Source organism: Pogoniulus pusillus, chromosome 2 (assembly GCF_015220805.1).
Source record: "Pogoniulus pusillus isolate bPogPus1 chromosome 2, bPogPus1.pri, whole genome shotgun sequence".
Lineage (NCBI taxonomy): Eukaryota > Metazoa > Chordata > Aves > Piciformes > Lybiidae > Pogoniulus > Pogoniulus pusillus.
The window spans coordinates 34898088-34916869 of record NC_087265.1 but is presented as its reverse complement, the minus strand read 5'-3'; the positions used below and the strand labels follow the sequence as shown (position 1 = coordinate 34916869).

General features: G+C 37.9%; 1 protein-coding gene across 7 annotated transcripts in view; it reads left to right on the top strand.

The window, feature by feature from the left end:
• Window positions 1-18782, top strand: part of LOC135184583 (hyccin 2) — a 78998-nt gene that overhangs the window by 12446 nt on the left and 47770 nt on the right. For 6 of the 7 annotated variants that reach the window (XM_064160571.1, XM_064160534.1, XM_064160523.1 and 3 more), the window contains 3 exons: window positions 9713-9815; window positions 12289-12364; window positions 13355-13456. In XM_064160571.1, the coding sequence (XP_064016641.1) occupies window positions 12314-12364; window positions 13355-13456 (153 nt within the window). In that variant the 5' untranslated portion in view covers window positions 9713-9815; window positions 12289-12313. The remainder of the gene's footprint in view (window positions 1-9712; window positions 9816-12288; window positions 12365-13354; window positions 13457-18782) is intronic. The other variant, XM_064160506.1, reaches the window with a different exon arrangement.

Sequence of the window (18782 nt, the reverse complement as noted above, 5' to 3'; positions counted from 1 at the left end):
TATGTTATGGCTGTTTCCATGAATTCTAGGGGCATTCTTCTTTAGTAATATGTTGATTTTTAATCCATTGCAGGCTTGTCTGTGTAAACGCAGATTTTACGGCATTTCTGAAATGCATAGTATTGCCACAAGTAAATTTAAAATGTTTTTTTTCATCTGCATTGCATTAATGTTTTTGTTAGCATTTCATTTTTTAATTGCAGGAGAATGTTTGAAATTGCAATCCTATTTGTTGGTTTTACTTATTAAAATTAAATAGAATTGATTAGGAAATTGAAGAGTTAAAAATTGGTTGCGGAATTCTTTTCCGTGTGTGATCTGGAGAGCTGGCAGCTAAGCGAAAAACATGAAGCTCTTGCTTGTCTTTGGTAAGAAATAATTATTGCATAATCATCTTGCAAATCTGCACATAATTGCAAGTGCCTGGGTGTTAGGTCTGGATTTGTATTTTGTTCAGAAGTCTTAAATATTGTAGTAGTCAATGTGGCCTGTGTGTTGGTTTTGTTTTGTTGCTATTTTGCTGTGCTGTGGCAGTTTGAGGTTTCTTTGTCTTGGCTTCATACCTGATCCACCCTACTTTTTGAGAAGTTATTCAGTGTTCTCTATTCAGGTCCACTGTAAGCATTTCAATAACCTTAGTATTTCTAAACCTTTGAAGTTTCCCTTGAAAGACTGCATGTGTTTGTAAAGCATATTCTATGAAGAGTGTTAGATGAGTATATTGCACCAAAAATGTATAATCTAACAATTTCATAGAATTCTAGATTCAACCAGGTTGGAAGAGACCTCCAAAATCATCCAGTCCAACCTAGCACCCAGCCCTAGCCAGTCAACTAGACCATGGCACTAAATGCCTCATCCAGTGTTTACTTGAACACCTCCAGGGACGGTGCCCCCACCACCTCCCTGGGCAGCCCATTCCAATGCCAATCACTCTCTCTGTGAAGAACTTCCTCCTAACATGCAGCCTATACCTCCCCCATCACAACTTGAGACTATGTTCCTTTGTTCTGTTGCTGGCTGCCTGGGAGAAGAGACTGACCCTCACCTGGCTACAACCTCCCTTCAGGTAGTTGTAGGCAGCAATGAGGTCACCCCTGAGCCTCCACTTCTCCAGGCTGCACACCCCCAGCTCCCTCAGCCTCTCCTCATAGGGCTATGTTCCAGGCCCCTCACCAGCTTCATTGCCCTTCTCTGGACATGTTCCAGTACCTCAACATCTCTCTTGAATTGAGGGGCCCAGAACTGGACACAGGACTCAAGGTGTTGCCTGACCAGCGCTGAGTTCAGGGGAAGAATAACCTCCCTTGTCCTACTGGCCACACTGTTCCTGATGCAGGCCAGGATGCTATTTGCTGTCCTGGCCACCTCGGCGCTCTACTCGCTCATGTTCAGCTACTATCTACCTGTACCCCTAGGTCCCTTTCTGCCTGGCTGCTCTCCAGATACTCTGTCCCCAGCCTGTAGCACTGCTTGGGGTTGTTGTGGCCACAGTGTAGACCCTGCACTTGGCCTCATTAAATCTCATCCCCTTGGCCGCTTCCCACCCATCCAGCCTGTCAGGGTCCCTCTGCAGGGCTCTCCTACCTTCCAGCAGCTCCACACCTGCTCCTAGCTTGGTGTCATCTGCAAACTTATTGATGCTGGACTCAATCCCCTGGTCCAGATCATCAGTAAAGATATTGAACAGTACTGGGCCTAGAACTGATCCTTGGAGCACACCACTAGTGAGAGCTGCCAACTGGATGTGGCACCATTCACCACCACTCTCTGGGCCTGGCCCTCCAGCCAGTCCTTGACCCATATCAGAGAGAATCTGTCCAAGCTCCTGCAGCTTCATCCCTCCCAAGCCAGGCGCTTGTTGTGTCAAAGGCTTTGCTGAAGTCCAGGTAGACTACATCCACAGCTTTCCGCACATTCACCAGGCAGGTAACCTGATCATAAAAGGAGATCAGGCAGGTCAGGCAGGACCTGATCCCTTGGCCATCCTGTAGGTGCTTTGTGATGGCACTCGAGATGACTATTCTGTGACCTTGCCTGGCACTGAGGTCAGTCTGACATGTCTGTAATTTCCCAGTTCCTCCTTCCGGCTCTTGTTGTGGATGGGCATGACATTGGCCAGCTTCCAGTTTCTGGGGACCTCTCCAGTGACCAGAACTGTTGATAAATGATGGAGAGTGGCTTGACCAGCTCATCTGCCAGCTCGCTCAGCACCCCAGGATAGATCCCATCTGATCCCATGGACTTGTGAGGATCCAAGTGGTTCAGCAGGTCCCTTATTGCTCAGGAGCTTGGTGCCTTAACCAGTAAATGCTGCTGATTCCTATCAACACATTTCTGTGGGAAGAGTGACACTTTTAACAGGCTGTTTAGTTAAACTCAGGCTTTGATTTAAAAACTTTGGACAGTGAAGAGAATGAACTGAATTTGCTGTATTGTCAATGTAAATAATAAAATAAGTCACTGCCACCTAGACAGGTAGTGACTTACCTGTAAGAGTAAGGAAACTTTATGTCTGGCATAGTACATATGGATGTATTTCTGTTTGAATTAGACATAATAATTAGAATTTACTGATGTTGAGTAATGCTGCAGAAAGCAATAATATAACTCTGACATGTTTCCCTATGAAGCTGTCTCTGGTCTTTTTTTGAAGGAAATATACTCAGGAGACTTTAAGGAAGGAAAGACACTGTTCTAGCAACTGCCTTTTAAGTTTGTTTTTAGCAGGAAAACTATTTAGTATTGCAAACAAAACCTCTGTGTATGGGTGAGGTTATGTAAAAATAGCCAATGTTTAGAACATTGAGTCCTTGGTGAGAAATTCTGCTGTTGTTTTTTTGTGGTTTTTTTGGGGTTTTTTTTGTGTGCAAGAAAATGCATTTTAAATGTAGAATGCTGTAAAATTGACCATGTGTTAATAAATGGCATTCCTCTCTCCACACCAAACAAACTGGAGTAAGGGTGTGCATGAAGATAGCTGCATGGATTTTTCAGTGTTGCCTAAGTTGTCATTTTGCAAGATTCCTGCCTTCTGAATGTATGTTAGGACAGTATTTGACAAAAACCTTTTAATTTTGTTCAGGCTGTGAGTAGAAAATATGCATGAAAACAATAGGATGCATTTATTATCTCTTGTTTCTGTATTGTTAGGGAAGGGGGAATAGGGCTGTGCATTTCAACTGAAGTAATTAAGGCTGTGTCTGTGGAAGGCTGGGTTTTTTTTTTGGGGGGTGCTTAATTCTGTAGCTTACATAAATGAAAAATATTGTGGGAAGTTGTGCCTAACAGGGTGCATAAAAGATCTGGTTGATTTAGGTTGTTTGTCCTGGGTTTAGATGACATTACTAAAGACCTTTATATATGAAGTTTTGCCCCAGAATAAAACTTAAAATTTCAGATTAAAAAAACCCATGAAACACAGAAAAGCAACCAAAGACACACATCCCTCCAGGAAACACTGCCACACACATTAGTAACTTAGTACTCCTCACTGTTTTAGAAATATATTAAAAGTTAACCACTTCACATTAAAATATTAACTAGTCCATCCTTATGACTGATGAGTCTCTATTCTGTTCTGATATTAGTTTAATAGGAGAGGAATAACTGTGTATACAATATAGGTTGTGTTTAACTATTCAGCGGCAAAGGTTATTTATTAGACCAAGACAAAAGGGGAAACTAGTGTAGTTGTTGCACTGGTTCACATTTACAAATGTTTTAATTCTTACAAAGTTATTTCACAGAGAAGTGGCGTATACTTCCATGTGATAGGCAACAGAATGCCTATTATACTAAACCAAGTTTTAGAATTCCACCAGGGATCTAGTAAGATGATTAAAAAGGACTGCTGCTGCTTTTCTTGTACTGTTTCTCTGCCTGTTTTCTGTGAAAGAAAGAGGCCCTTGATCTGCAGGAATCCTAGTGAAATTAGCAGGAATGGTTGTGAGCTTCAGTTTTTGTAACACAGTCACCCTAATCAATGGATAGTTGATGTTAAGGTAGCTCTTAGTAGATTGTATTGTACAGAAGTAAGATGGTCAGGAGTATACATCTTGCATGTGAAAATTCTTGTATGATTTGTCTGTTCTCACAATAGTTGAGTTTTTCTTCTGTTTTTGTTAAAATTTTCTTTGCAGTTTTTAAAACCCTTTTCTGACCTCCAGAAAACAAAACTGAAGAGATAGAAGATTACTAACATGGAAATAATGCTGTGCTGCATGACATGGGAGAAGATGAGTTGTTCTCTGTAAAGTAACAGTTGAAAGAAGTAGCAAAGGCAGCTAACTGAGCAGTTTTTATTCTGAAAGTTGAAGCTTCTGGCTTCTTGATGCTACTTTGCGTCACTTTATCTGTGAATAGCAAACAGCCTCTGCGTGCAGCTTCATGTTTTGTGTGCAGGGCTCAACTATCTTGTACATTCCACTAGAACAGGCAGCAGAAATCTGTGCTGTTCTGAAGTCGTGCTGTCTTGATGAGTCGTAGTGAGATCATGGTAGATGTTTCATGTAACTATATTTACTGTTCAGTTTTCATTTTAAAGACTGGGAACTTCTATTGGGAAAGTAAGACCTGAATTTCAGTCAGAATTATATTTATCCTTGAAAACCATACATCTTAAATGTGACTGATACATATGATTCCTACATATCAAATTTATGGTATCATGCGACAGAGGAATGTATCATAATGCTCACATACCTTTGTCTGGCAATTTCAAAGTTTATGTTGAGACTTTGTATTCTTACTGTATCATTTTAAAAAAACAGCAATATGACATAGTTGTAGCTATAGCTTAAGTAAATTCAGATACATTTGAAGATTGCATTGAAGAGTTTGTGGATGTGTAAGTGTATGGATGGACAGTGGAGATCTGTCACCTCAGGCTCATGTATTTACACTCTGCTTGCTGGAGGTGAAAGCTTTACCATCTGGCAGTTTGAAAGATTAGAATGAAGCATTTTATTACTTTCACCAGAGACTCCTTTAGGTTACATCACATCTCTTTGGAATTATTTAGGGTAGAACAATGCAAGTTTGATTAATTAACAAATATGTAAACTTAAATTCCAGTTGCTAGCAGGCACTACAGTGTGAAATGAATGTTGATATTTTGTTGGTCTAGAATTGATAGAGGAATTATTTTTTTAAATGATTATTTCCAGAATGTAACAGACATTTCTATCGATTCTACAGCACAAAAATGGGAAGCTCTATAGAATCTACAGTTTGTATTGCAGAATTGTTTCTGCATACATTTCTTTCCTTTGCAGGCAAGACAGTGAACTTCTCCCAGCATAATGTTTGCAGTCCTATTCCAAAGCTTGTATTATTTTTTTCCAATGGTGTATGTTGTTTGTTTGTTGAGGGTTTTTTTTTGTTTGGTTTGTTTGTGTAATTCTATTATTTTTCTTTACGGTTGGTTTTGGATTTGTTTTTTTCCCCAGAGAAAATATTTTTCAAGGTTTATTGTAGCTCATGCCTGTTCATTTTGGTACTTACTGTGGAATATCCCTCAGCTGTGGGTTTGTAAGTGTTAGTTTGTGGTTAGGGTATTTTTGTTTGTTTGTTTGTTTTGGTTTTGGGGTTTTTTTTGTTTTGTATTTCTTTTTTAGGCTACATTTTTGCTGTGCAATTTCTATCTTTAGTTAAGTCTTTCTAGATTTAATTTACTTCATGAACCAAAACTGTGAATGAAGAAGGTGTTTGGGAGAGGTAGAGGGTTACACGGAAGGCAATATGCATGGAAATATTTAATGAGTTCAGACAAACTAGCATAGAAAGAGTTATTGCATGTGAACTGATGCAAAGGAAAACCAAGCTTGGATTGTTTAACATAGGATGGGTTATCACACACGGTACTGATGAGAAGGTATTGTGTTTAATGTAGAATGACAATAGGAAGTTGTTTCTAAGGCAACTGGTGCTGAGAGAGTAAGGTAACACTTCTGTGCCTAAGCTACGTGTATGTATATGTATTTTTAAGTGTGTCGTGTCTTTATAATAGAATAACTACATGTCTCTTGCTGTATTTAAGGCTGCAGGATAATTTCTTTGTTATATTAATGTTTCTGAAATCCTGTAAGGAACACAGGGGACTCTTTTCTTCTTATACAAAAGATAAATGTCTCTTTCCACATTCTCAATCATCTTGACCCTTCTCTTTTCAGCTTCATTCATTGCATGAACTCCTGAGAGACATGTGGCTACAAGTGTACAATTGTATTTTATTTAGGTTCTTAGATCCTCTGAGGCAAACAGGAATTATTTTTCTTTAGTCACCTAGCTTCATAGTTTTCTACAGTTTTTTGAGCACTACAATAGAGAATAAAAAAGCTTTAAAGTAATATCTTAAAATCTGATATGAAATGTATGTTTTCAGTGTTGCATTTTTGTTCACGCTTCCTTTAACTCTTTGCCTTCATCACCTTTCTATCTGCAAAGCAGTTTTCTTGTAGCAATTATGGAAAGATGGGTTTGTCAGCTGAGCTTTTTGGTACTTGAAAGGGCATGGAAGATAACTGAGGGCTTAAAATGACTTGGAGGAAGTGTTTTGGAATGACAGATGGGCTGTGTCTTTGCTAGGTTTTTTTGGCTACAGCCAAAAGTGGTAGGAATTGATAAGAAGTGGAACTCACTGTGCTAGTATGGTACTGTTAAAGTTTTCAGGAGTATTGCCAATCATCATTGACTTTAGTGTAACTTACTTTGTTGCTGGTATCCAAAAATTTTTTTTAGCCTAGTTATTACTAGTGACTCAGGGTGGACAGGGAAGAAATTACTTATCCAAATTGTTTTGTGTGATTAAGGCTTGTCTAGTAAGTCTGGCAACTTAAATTCTATCTATGCAGTATGTCATAATTTATATTTTAATGTTAGAATGCATGTCTGTCTGCTTTAGCTTGCAGTACAATTATCTAAGAACCTGACTGGCAGGAGGACTCTAATCCTATCACAGAGAATGCTTAAGCTGAAGATTTACATTAACAACTGTCGAGAGAATGTTTGGCTTCTTTCTGCCTTTGTTAATTGTGCTCCTCGTAGAAGTTTCTGTGTGTTGTGGTGCTGTATAGTCAAGACAGTCCTGGCAGAATGTTTGTTCCTGTTTCTAATACCAAGATGCAGTTGGAGTTCTGATTTTTAAACTTTTTGCCCTCAGCAATTTTTTCCCTTGCCAAAATGGCAGGTTGTGTAAGTATTTATTAAATGTGATTGTTGTAGAATAATATATTTATGTAGATGAATAGAAGTGAATCACAATTGCATTTGTGATATGTTTGTCATAAGAAACATGTATTATAATACATGTACTTTTAAAAAAGTATGAGACATAATCTAGCAAAACTGAGCTTTCCCAGAGCTGGTCTTACTTTTGTCTTGGGACCAGATTAACCTAAAAGTCGTCAACTTTTCCAGTGTGGAAATCAGACCATACTGTGTCTGTTTTAATGTAGCTTGACAGTAGCTAGATGAAGCTGTATATGCCTGTATAATCAGAAATGAAGGGAGGAGATACTCCTAGCAGAAGTTCATTGTGAAGCGTATCACCTATGTGCTGGCTTACACTGTTAAGTTGTCTCATTTACTAATCTTGTTCCACAAAAGAAAAGTATGCAAAACTCATGTTAAAATGATTATCTAAAATCTTATCTTATTGCCCTCATGATATTTTATAATAATGACTTCTACCCTTACAGTATGAGAAACAGTACACTGTTAGCAGTCTGACATTATATCTTGTTAGATTGTAACATTTTATTTTGTACTATTCTGTTACAAAAATCCATTCTGCCTTCTCTACTACTTAATTCCATGTGCTTCACTTGCATTGTAGCCTGAAAAGCATAATACCTCCTGTTAGCCTATTGCTAGTTGCTGCAGAGGAGGAAGAAGAAAAGAGCTTTAAGTGATTCAGTCATTTGGAAAAGTAATTAATTGAATAAGCAGTACAGAATTGAAGATACCTATTGTTTGTATACTTCATTTTCCTATTAGAAGTCTCCAGATATTGAAATCCCTTAATTTATTGAGTGGGCTCATTTTTGTGTTTACTTCATGCTCTGTGTGAAGGGATCCTACATGAACTTTAGTGTAATACATGATTATTCAATGATAGTGAAATTTTCCCTCTGTAAGTAATAGGTATTAAGAACAATTATAGTAAGGGTCTTTAATATATTCCATATAACAAGTATGTTGTCCAAAGTCAGGGTATTGATTCAGCTAACTTAAAAGTCTTACTCTCTTCGTTCAGCTTGCATCTTTCTTGGACTGCTCTTCATAGTAGTCTTCAGTTTTCTACTGTGCATGTAATAGTGTATACCACTAATGTGTAAGAGTTTTCCCCTTAGGTGACAAAACTCTCTTTTTAGGGCCTTACTTACTCTGCTAAAATGCTAAGCCTTATTTTCTTTTTCTTTTTTTTTTTTCCAGTCATACAGTCATTACAGTTGGAAAAGACTTTCAATATCATTAAGTCAAATCATTATCTAACTCTGTTAAGGCTTGTGTGATAACCACGTCCTTCAGCATCCCATCTCTGCATCTTTTAAACACCTCTAGGAGTAGGGGATTCAACCCCTTTCAGTAAAGGAGTTGGCCATGCTATTCCTGATACAGGCCATGTTGGCCATCTGGGCACACTGCTGTCAGTCAACACCCCCAGGTCCTTCTCTGCCAGGCAGCTTCCAGCTGCTCTTTACAAAGCCCCGGGCATTGCATAGAGTTGTTGTGACCTGAATGCAGGACACAGCACTTGTCCTTGTTGAATCTCATACAAAATACAATTGATCTCAGCCTATCAATCCAACATATCCAGGTCTCTAGTAGAGGCCTTCCGACCCTCAAGCAGATCAATACTTCCTCCCAGTTAACTCATCTGCAGACTTCCCGAGTGTGCACTCAGTCCCCTCATCCTGACCACTGATAAAGATATTAAAGAGAACTGGCCCAAATACTGAGCCCTGGGGACCACTTGTGTCCAGCTGCCAGCTGGATTTAACACCATTCACCACCACTCTTTGGGCCCAGCCAAGAAGGCCAGCCCCATCCTGGCCTGTATTGGAAATAGTATGGCCAGCAGGAAGTGATTGCCCTTCTGTCCTCATTACTGATGATACTGCAGTCAAATACTGTGTGCAGTTTTGGGGTCCTCACTAGAAGAAAGACATTGAGGTCTTGGAGTGTGTTCAGAGAAGGGCAGTGAAGCTGGTCAACGGTCAAGAGAGCAGGTCGTATGAGGAGTTGCTAAGGGAAGTGGGGTTGTTTAGTCTGGAGAAGAGGAGGCTGAGGAGAGACTTTATTGCTCTCTGAAACTGTCTAATAGGAAGTTGTAGTGAGGTGGGGGTTAGTCTCTTTTCCGTAGTAACAAGTGATAGGATAAGAGGAAATGGCCTCAAGTTGTACCAGGAAGGGTTTAGATTGCATACTAGGAAAAAAATCTTTACTGAAAGAGTGGTCAAACATTGGAACAGGCTGCCCAGTGAAGTGGTGGAGTCACCGTTCCTGGAGACGTTAAAAAAAACCTGTAGACATGACACTTCAGGACATGCTTGTAGGATATGGTGGTAGTGTGTTGATGGTTGGATGTGATGACCTTAGAGGTCTTTTCCAGCCTTAATGATGCTGTGATTCTATAGATTACTGTTTGCTTTGCTTTACTGTATTTCTCCTTGTTTTGTAATCATCAGAGTTTCTTTTCACCTTTCAGAAAAAAAGGCAGTACTTGAAGCCTTGACAAATGCATCCCAGGTTGAAAAACTGCTACAATCCTCTTCCTCCTCCTCCTTTAGAAAATTGACTTCCTAGAAGAGGTAAATTTGAATGTTGTATTTTCTGTAGAAAATACCAGTTTTTTTTTTTTATAATTTTCCAGGCAGAAGAAACTAAATCTCAACTACCTCTGTCGTGTTGTAAATTTAACTTTTCCATGTCTTATTCTGGTGTATTCTGGTGACTGAAGTCTGTTTCCCTATCCTGTGAAAAAGATGTCTCTGGAAACCTTTGTTTGCAAATGTTTATGTGTGTATGTTGTGTTAATTTGTCAGTGCTTCTGCTGAAGTCACCCAAGTGTTACTTGAATTTAAATTAGTCCAAATGTTATTTCTGAGTCTGATACAGTTAGAGGCTAGCAGTGTTCCCCAGGGTTCAGTACTGCAGACAGTCTTGTTCAACATTATCAAGGAAAATGACGATGAAGAGATGGAGCGTACTCTTAGAAAGTTTGCTGATGAGAGAAACTTGGGAGGGATGGCTGGCACACCAGAAGGCTGTGCTGCCATTCAGCACAACCTGGATAGGATACATAGTTGGATGGAGGGGTATCTCATGTTCAGCAAGGGTAAATGTGCAGTCCTGCACCTGGGGAGGAATAACCCAATGCTGTAAAGTAATTGCAAAGGAACTTGGGAGTCCTGATGGACAAGTTAACTCTGAGGCAGCAGTGTGCTCTTCTGGTATCATGGGGTTCACTAAGCAGTGTTAGCAGCAGATCAGGGAACCTCTCCTCTCCCTCTTCTCTGCTCTAGGGATTCTTACTTTCAACTATGTGGCCTGGGTTCGATTCCTCATCAGGGAACATCAATCAAAACAGGATTTTTTTTTTCATGACAGCAGACTGTTGGAACTTGCAGAGTCAAAAGCATGACATGAGGCCACATCTGAAATACTGTACTCAGTGATAGGACAAGGGGCAGTGGGCACAAACTGGAACACAAGAGGTTTCACTAAGAATTCTTTCTTTTGAGAGTGGCAGAGTACTGGAGCAGGCTCCCCAGAGAGATTCCTGTGCATCCTGATCTAGGTGGACCTGTTTTAGCAGTAGGATTGCAATTAGATGATCGCTAGAGATCCCTTCCAGCCCCTGCCATTCTGTGATATGTCTTTTAGGATACTTAAACATGCCTGAAATATCTGAGGCAGTTCCTTACCTGCTGGAGTTTGTATTCTCTGAATGACACTGCCAAGAGCTATGCAACATGCCACGTTACCTTGTTCATACAAAGTTGGTAGCAGTGAAGTTACAGCTTCCAAACATAATTTTAGTATCTTATTTCATTTACTTTTTTGTTTAACAATTACATATCAGTTCTTAAAAAAAAACCAAAACCAAAATCAACCAAACAAAAAAAGCCTCACCAAACAAGGGCTCTGAAGCTAGTGGGTGCTTGTAGTTTTTAGGGAAACTGTGGTAAAGGTTGATGATGATATGTGACAGCTTTGTTGCATGTAACTGTTGTATGGTAATAGCATTTTCTTTAAAAGAATTAAAAAAAACACCAAAACAGTGACCAAAGTATCTCCTGAAGTACAGAGTTCCTTCACAGTTATTACTTCTCTCTGTACAGGCAACTGTTAACCTGCGAGTCCTGTCAAAACCAAACTTTTAATGAAGCCTTTACTAGAATCACTGCCTTCATGTGCCAAGTGTGGCTTCAAACAGCTCTTAGATTTTACTGTCTCTTCAATTCATTATTTTTTCAGGGCTGTTATTCTTAGTATTCTAATATTATGCTATAGCTTAATTTCACTTCATCAGATTAAAATGTTCTAGGACTATAATGAATTCCAGGTATTGCAAATTTATACTGAGGTCATGCAGGAAGACAAAAATGACCCTTGGTGCTTAGACTTTATTTAAATGTTAAGCAAAGGCAGGCAATGATGCCTTGTGTTTTAAACATTCTTGCTTCCAAAGATTTTAGATAATGAAAGATATAAATAAAATAACAATATTTGTCCTTGCAAGTTTGCTTTTTATTTCTGAGAATTTCAGCATACTTTTAGAAGAGGTAAATATTGCTGTTTGAACAAGAAACGTCATAATTCTTTTAAAGGAAAGTTTAAGGAGTCAAATTCTGCTATTATGATTTCTTACTGGGTTTATGAAACTGCCTTATTTTGAGCTGTATCTAGAATGGTCATAGTTCCATGATATTCTTTACTTTGCTCCAGTTATGTTCTCTTCATATTGTATTTTTTAAGAGAGCAAGACTGGGATGTTGTGTTTGTCTTAAACTATATACATTTTCGCCTGAAGCACTGAATCCTTTTCCTTTTTTTTTCTCCTTCCCTTTAATGTGCAGGACTTTTAACAAAAAATCTGAAGAGAACAGTTTCATCATTGTTAGAAAATGGGGCTTATTGTCCAAAATGCAACTTTTTGTGTTGTTTGATACTGTATAAGCCTACTGGAAATACATTAGCAACTTTTCAATGAGATAGGATTTTACAAAACTAAGTTTTACTGCCAGAACTCTTATTTCTTTTTATCTTTGACATCTAAAGGTAAGAGAGAAGCAAAAGTAAGAAAATGCTGGGGTCAGAACGAGGTGTTGTGGAAGAATGGCTTTCAGAATTCAAGGTAAGGTGAGATGCGCGATAGCTATACCATTGGCATTATGCCACCATATGTCAAATAATTAACATTTTATCTATCTAGCACTTGATATTTAGGCATCTTATAATGCATAAAGCCTGCCAAGGTCTGTGTAAATGAGTCAGCTGGTACATAATATGCAATGCATAGTTTTAGTAGTAGTTCATTACTGCGTAGTAGAACACTGCTATAGCAATGTGGATTTATAAAGCATGTATTTCTATGTAAATCAGGCTGACAGAATTTAACTGACAGCTGGATAACATTGCCTAAGTTTATACTAGATGTGTTTGAAACTTAAAGAAAAATATTTTTTCCCTATCATCTGCATAAAGGTTTTTTGTCATGAGGGATCTGAAGTATTTTTAAGCTATTTTACATGTTGATAATTATGATACATGAAATAAAGTTTAATGCATAAACAAATACTGTATTTTATTACTGATACGAAATGAATCTGTTATTTAAATTAAGAATTATTAGTTCCTCACATAATTGGCAATACACAATGTCATTACATGCTATTGTTGGAAATTTGTTGATGAGCCAAAGGTGCAAAATCTGCAGACATGGTTACTTTGTGGCACTTAAGGCTGTCTGTGCTCATTCTAGGTTATCCACGCCTTTTAAATAAGTCAAGTTAATTTGATAAAGGCTTTGAATCACAGAATGCCACATTGGAAGTGACCTCAAGGATCATCTGATCCAACATTTCTAGGTGCTAAATATATGAAAGTTCTCTTGATATTCTATGAAGCTGGAGCAAATGATTTTATGAAAGAAAAGTCTGGAACTGCTTTTGGATTTTAACCCTGGAAGTTGGCATGTCACCCTATACAGAACAAAATAGATTGATACTCTGATAATTTACTGAATGTCAAGATTTTTTCTTGTTGATGAGATAAGATGGAATACTTTTGTGATGACTTAATACTTGGAAGCATTGATTTATCAGGGTAATTTTTTTTCCCTTAGGCTTTACCTGAAACACAGATTTCAAGCTATGCAGCTACATTGCACCGAAAAAAACCACTGGTACCAGCTCTTTATAAAGTCATTCAAGATCCAAATAATGAGGTAAGAGAATCTTAAGACTGCCAACAGAAATATTGTCAGTATTTTCCACCTCTACTACTGAAACTAGAGTAACTGTGATGTGAAGATAGGAAGATTCTTTGATTCTTCTTTCTAATGTAGTCTAACATGGATATCATCCCACTTCTCACTTTCTTGTTTTGGCAGTTACTTTAATGCCTTTCTGATAATACACAGCCTCATCAGCTCCCAGAAATAGTTGATGTTGTCTGGTAGATTTTACTTGCCACAGCTGACTGTTACACTTGATTTTCTCAATGAGATTTTGTTGGTTGGTTTGTTTTTTTTTCCCCTAAAAAAACCTTTCAGTCTTAACAGAGGCAAATAAGCCTTACACTGAAACTCAGTAAGACCAATATGCCTTTCACCTGGTGGCCTATTACAGTGGAAGATGTGATCAATTTATTAAGTCCTATTACAACAAGATCTTCTGCTCGTAGTATGTGATGGTTTGGGAGTTACCCGCCCCCCCCCCGCAGTGAATTCACCCAGACTGGACTCAGCCATTTGGAAGTTAAGGAATATTTACAGCTTAGCACAATTTACAAGCATGTATATACACAATATATTTATAGTTATATACAATTTAAAAGTAATACAGAAACACAAAATCCCTCCCAAAACAATCAGACTGTCAGGAGGCTCCTGACCCAAACCTCTTGCCCCTTTTCCCCTTCAGAAATAACCAGATCGATCCCCATATATCTCACATGACAAATCTGGAGAGAACTGAAGTGAGATGCCAAAAAGACGACAAGAAAGTTAAGGGAAAAAAAGGGTTAGGTTGGATTAGAGTTAAGGCAGATGCAACCACATAGACTGCCAGAGAGAAGTAGAAGTGAGAACTAGCTGAGAAGGGTGTGAGAAGTGAGTGTCTTATCTATATTTTGACTACCAGTGTTTCTCAGGAGAATGAGTGATACAGGTTACTGTTGTTTTTTTTTTCTTTCCTCTCACAGGTAAGGATTTAATTTCTCTCAGTAAAATATTCCTGTTAGCCTCAAACCAGCATATAGTAATATCATGTTTGTGTAATCTGGTTTACAGTGCTGTAAACAAGAACAGAAACAGGACCCCAAAATATAAACATGCACAATGAAAACTTAGCTTAACTTTGCATGTAATTAATTTTGCAAATGACATTAAACTGAACTTTAGCTTTCATTTGCTTCCCTTATGAATATTTTTTGGAAAGCATGTGAAATAGAACTCCTGAATGAATTGTGCAGATGTGCCCTTCTCTGCTCTGTTAACTACTTTGTCTAAACTGCTTCAAAATATTTGATTTATCATGTCTGATGTCTACCAAACTTATAAATTAAATGGCAAGTGTACATAGCAAGGAAGTTCATTTTCCTAAGCATAGCTCAGCTGCTCTTGGAAACTGTTTGAATGCTTGACTGAGCTTAAATGAGATTGCATAATGCTCATGCAATTAAAAAAAAAGAAAAAGCTTTGCAGGTGTCAACTTAATTTCAGTGTTACAAATAACCTGCATAGTGACTTTTGTGCTGAAGCTACCATTATGCTTTCTGCAACCTGAAGCCACTGTTGCTGCTGTTGTCTTTTAGTATATGTGTCTTTGTCTCCACAGACTTCTGAAAATGTGAAAGCTGTCCCTTGCTATAAAAATGAGCATTTGTGTTTGCTTTTGGGGTTTGGAGTTATTTGTTTGTTTGCTTTCTGTAGTGATGCAAAGTACCATATTTGCAAAAAGTGTATTTTCTTAGGAGTGTGACTGTTATCTTGCTTTATTGCATATTGATATTGTCAGTACTCTTTAGTACTGCTGACTACCTTCAGGTTCTGCTTGTTAAAGCAGTATGTATTTCCTTGTGTCCTTACAAACTTCTTTTGCATGTGAGGATTATATACATAGTAAAATAATTAGTTTGCATAATTCTGTGGTAATATTTTGCTTTAAGTGAGAAGTTTTTAAATTATGCTTCATGGGGCATTTGTTGTTAGAAGGGTAACTGCTGATGAAGATAAAGCTTATGTTGTAGACAATTGTAAAAATGTACTTGCTGGATTCTTAAACTTGATGGAAAAGTAATTTTTTTTTAAGTACAACTTAATCATAAAGTTGGCCTACTTTTAAAATAAACTATTTAGAGTAAACATTATTTTTTCTAGGATGGCATTATTCTATCTTGACAAGACATAATTCTATCAAGACAAGGATTCTCAATTTATTATAGAACCAGTGTGTTTAGGAACCAAAAAAAGCAGCCAAGGTGCTTCTTTTTCTGACAATTGTCTACCATACTGAGAGCTATCAAATAAAGACAAGCATACAGTCAAGTTAAAAACAATACAGTTTGCCTTTTAGGAAATTTCTTCTTTTAATATGAAGAAGATAATAACTGAACAAAAAGTTCCATAGAGTAGAGAGTGATCTTGCTCGTCACCCACATACTTACTAGAATAATGTACTAGTTTTGCATATACTTAAAAAGTGGTTTTGAAATACTGTTTTTTGAAATGGTTTTATAATTTTTAGACTCGGTTTCTGGTGGTCAGCATAAATATTTTTTTATGCAGTACTGAATTAAAACATTGAGTATTTGTATGGCATTATTCAGGATTAACTTGGAAAACTCAGACTTGAGACAGAATGACGTCACCTTTGCAGTGCCAAAGTACAGACCCAGTACTTTTAAAATAATAACTAATTTCACCCATTATGTATAGTTAAGTCTAAAAGGAGCACATTATTTTCTACCACAAGCGAGTTCTTCAAAAAGGCAAGCATTTCCAATCTTCGTCATGCGTTTTATTATTGCCTTTAACTTCAAACTGTGGCTGTTAGGATTTTAAAAACTTGTTAAAGTAAGTGAAACTAAAGCTATTTATCAGCTTTCTTAGTACATGAGTAGTCTGCATCTCTGTGAAGTGTAAAAATGAAGCCTGAAAACTATATAATTGTCATTTTCTGTATATTTAAGATAGTAAACTCTTTATTTATAATTGTTCATTATGCCAATTCCTATTTATAGTAAAAGAGCTTTCCTATTAGCATAAGTTTTTAGTTTGTCAGGAAAGAGATACGGTTATAGGAGACTTTTTAGTCCAGTTGCTGTGCTACTCAGTTTTTTTGACTTCGGACTGAAAAGTCTTTGGAATTAAGTGTGTTCTAGTTGTATACACCCACTACTAGTGACAGAAGCTCCATTTCTTCTGTTTAGAATCATAGAATCATAGAATCAACCAGGTTGGAAGATACCTCCAAGATCATCCACTCCAACCTATCACCCAGCCCTAGCCAATCACCTACACCATGGCACTAAGTGCCTCATCCAGTCTTTCCTTGAACACCTCCAGGGACAATGACTCCACCACCTCCCTGGGCAGCCCGTTCCAATAGCAAATCACTCTCTCTGTGAAGAACTTCCTCCTAACATCCAGCCTATACCTCCTCCAGCACAACTTGAGACTGTGTCCCCTTGTTCTATTGATGGTTGCCTGGGAGAAGAGACCAACTCCCACCTAACTACAACCTCCCTTCAGATAGTTGTAGACTGTAGTTTATCCAGTGTCTTCTCAGTATTTGTATTCAGAGAATTAATTGAAAGAGACTGCATCTCTGAAAGGCTGGTTAACTAGGATCCAAGGAAAATACCTGTTCTGTCTTAGTGTCAAGTTTTGTGTTTTCAGGTGGGAGATAATACCTGCATTGTGATGGGAAAAACTTGGATATTCATACCTTTAAAAATATTTGTGTTGTAGTGCCTTTATGATGGCAGCCTGATTTCTTAAAGCTCTGAACACACCAAAAGCTCTGAAGTAGTTACTACAAACAATTTATGGATTTCACCTAAGTAATTTTCAGTTGTTAGACCTTTTGCACAGCTATAATGACAGCTACTAGGAATTAGTATTTATGTGCTTGCAGCACCAGTAACTGGATATTACCTGTATCTTTCCAGGAGGACACAGTTCTGCTTAAAAGGCTACATTTATAAAATTTTAATTTGAAGGAAGGAAACCTCAGTAGCTGCTCTGGTTGAATCTCATATGACCTTAGCTAAAGTGTTTTTAATGGGACTTGGTTTAGACCAGCTAATTTCAAACAGGAAACAACTATGGGCTACTATCATCTCTAAACTAATAGAAGGACTGTTTATAGCAATGTTGCTGTATGTGTCTGGTTTCTGAAAACATTTGTATAACTTTTCTTTCACCTATTATCTCCTTGCAGATATGCTTGTATTTATTGTTTCCAGATGTTTTTACTTGTTCTTCTTCAGCTTCTTGCTAATATTTTTCTTCCTAAAGAAAACCTACAAATTTATTCATTGATCTCTAAATTATTTGTTAACTGCTATTTTTTTATTTGGATATCTGAAATGTGCTAGGCCTCTCATAAAACAAGGATGCAGTTCTGGTGAAGGATTTGAACAATTACCGTAACAGATGGCTTTAATAATCAGTGTCACTTTTAGATAGGAGTTTCTGCTAAGTAAAAATCAAGATTTAATCTATTTATGCATCTTTTGAACATGAAGTGAAATGTACATATAAATACTGGCACAAATATACTAAAAAAAAAAATAGGCTCAACTTGGCAATTGAGAAAGCCCCAGAATTGCTTTAATGAAACAATTGCAATAGAAGCTTTATGGGCTTCTAATGTAATTGGAATCATAGAATCAGCCAGGTTGGAAGAGACCTCCAAGATTATCCAGTCCAACCTATCACCCAGCCCTAGCCAGTCAACTACACCATGGTACTAAGTGCCTCATCCAGTCTTTCCTTGAACACCTCCAGGGATGGTGACTCACTCTCTCTGGGAAGAACTTCCTCCTAACATCCAGCCTATACCTCCCCCAGCACAACTTGAGACTGTGTCCCCTTGTTCTATTGCTGGTTGCCTGGGAGAAGAAGCCGACCCCCACCTGGCTACAGCATCCCTTCAGGTAGTTGTAGACATCAATGAGGTCACCCCTGAGCCTCCTCTTCTCCAGGCTAAGCAATTTAGATCCCAAATCAATAAATATGATGAAGTATTTCATATATACAGCTTATAGAGATCTGTGTGCTCTGAGTGCTCTGAAAGACTGGACTTCTTCCATGCTGTACCAGTGTTGTCCTTATCAAGCTTCTGTCCCTTGCACGTGGAGTATCTCATTGCTTCTATTGTAAAAACAGGCTTTTAGCTTGCAGTTACAATGCTGTCAGCCAGAAGCCTTGTTACACAAGGTACTTTTACCAGGGCTTTGTCTCAGAAGAGATTCATCTGGTAGCAGAGTTTCATTTTACATACATGTCATATTTTGGCTTATGTAATCAGTGGTTTAAAAATGGC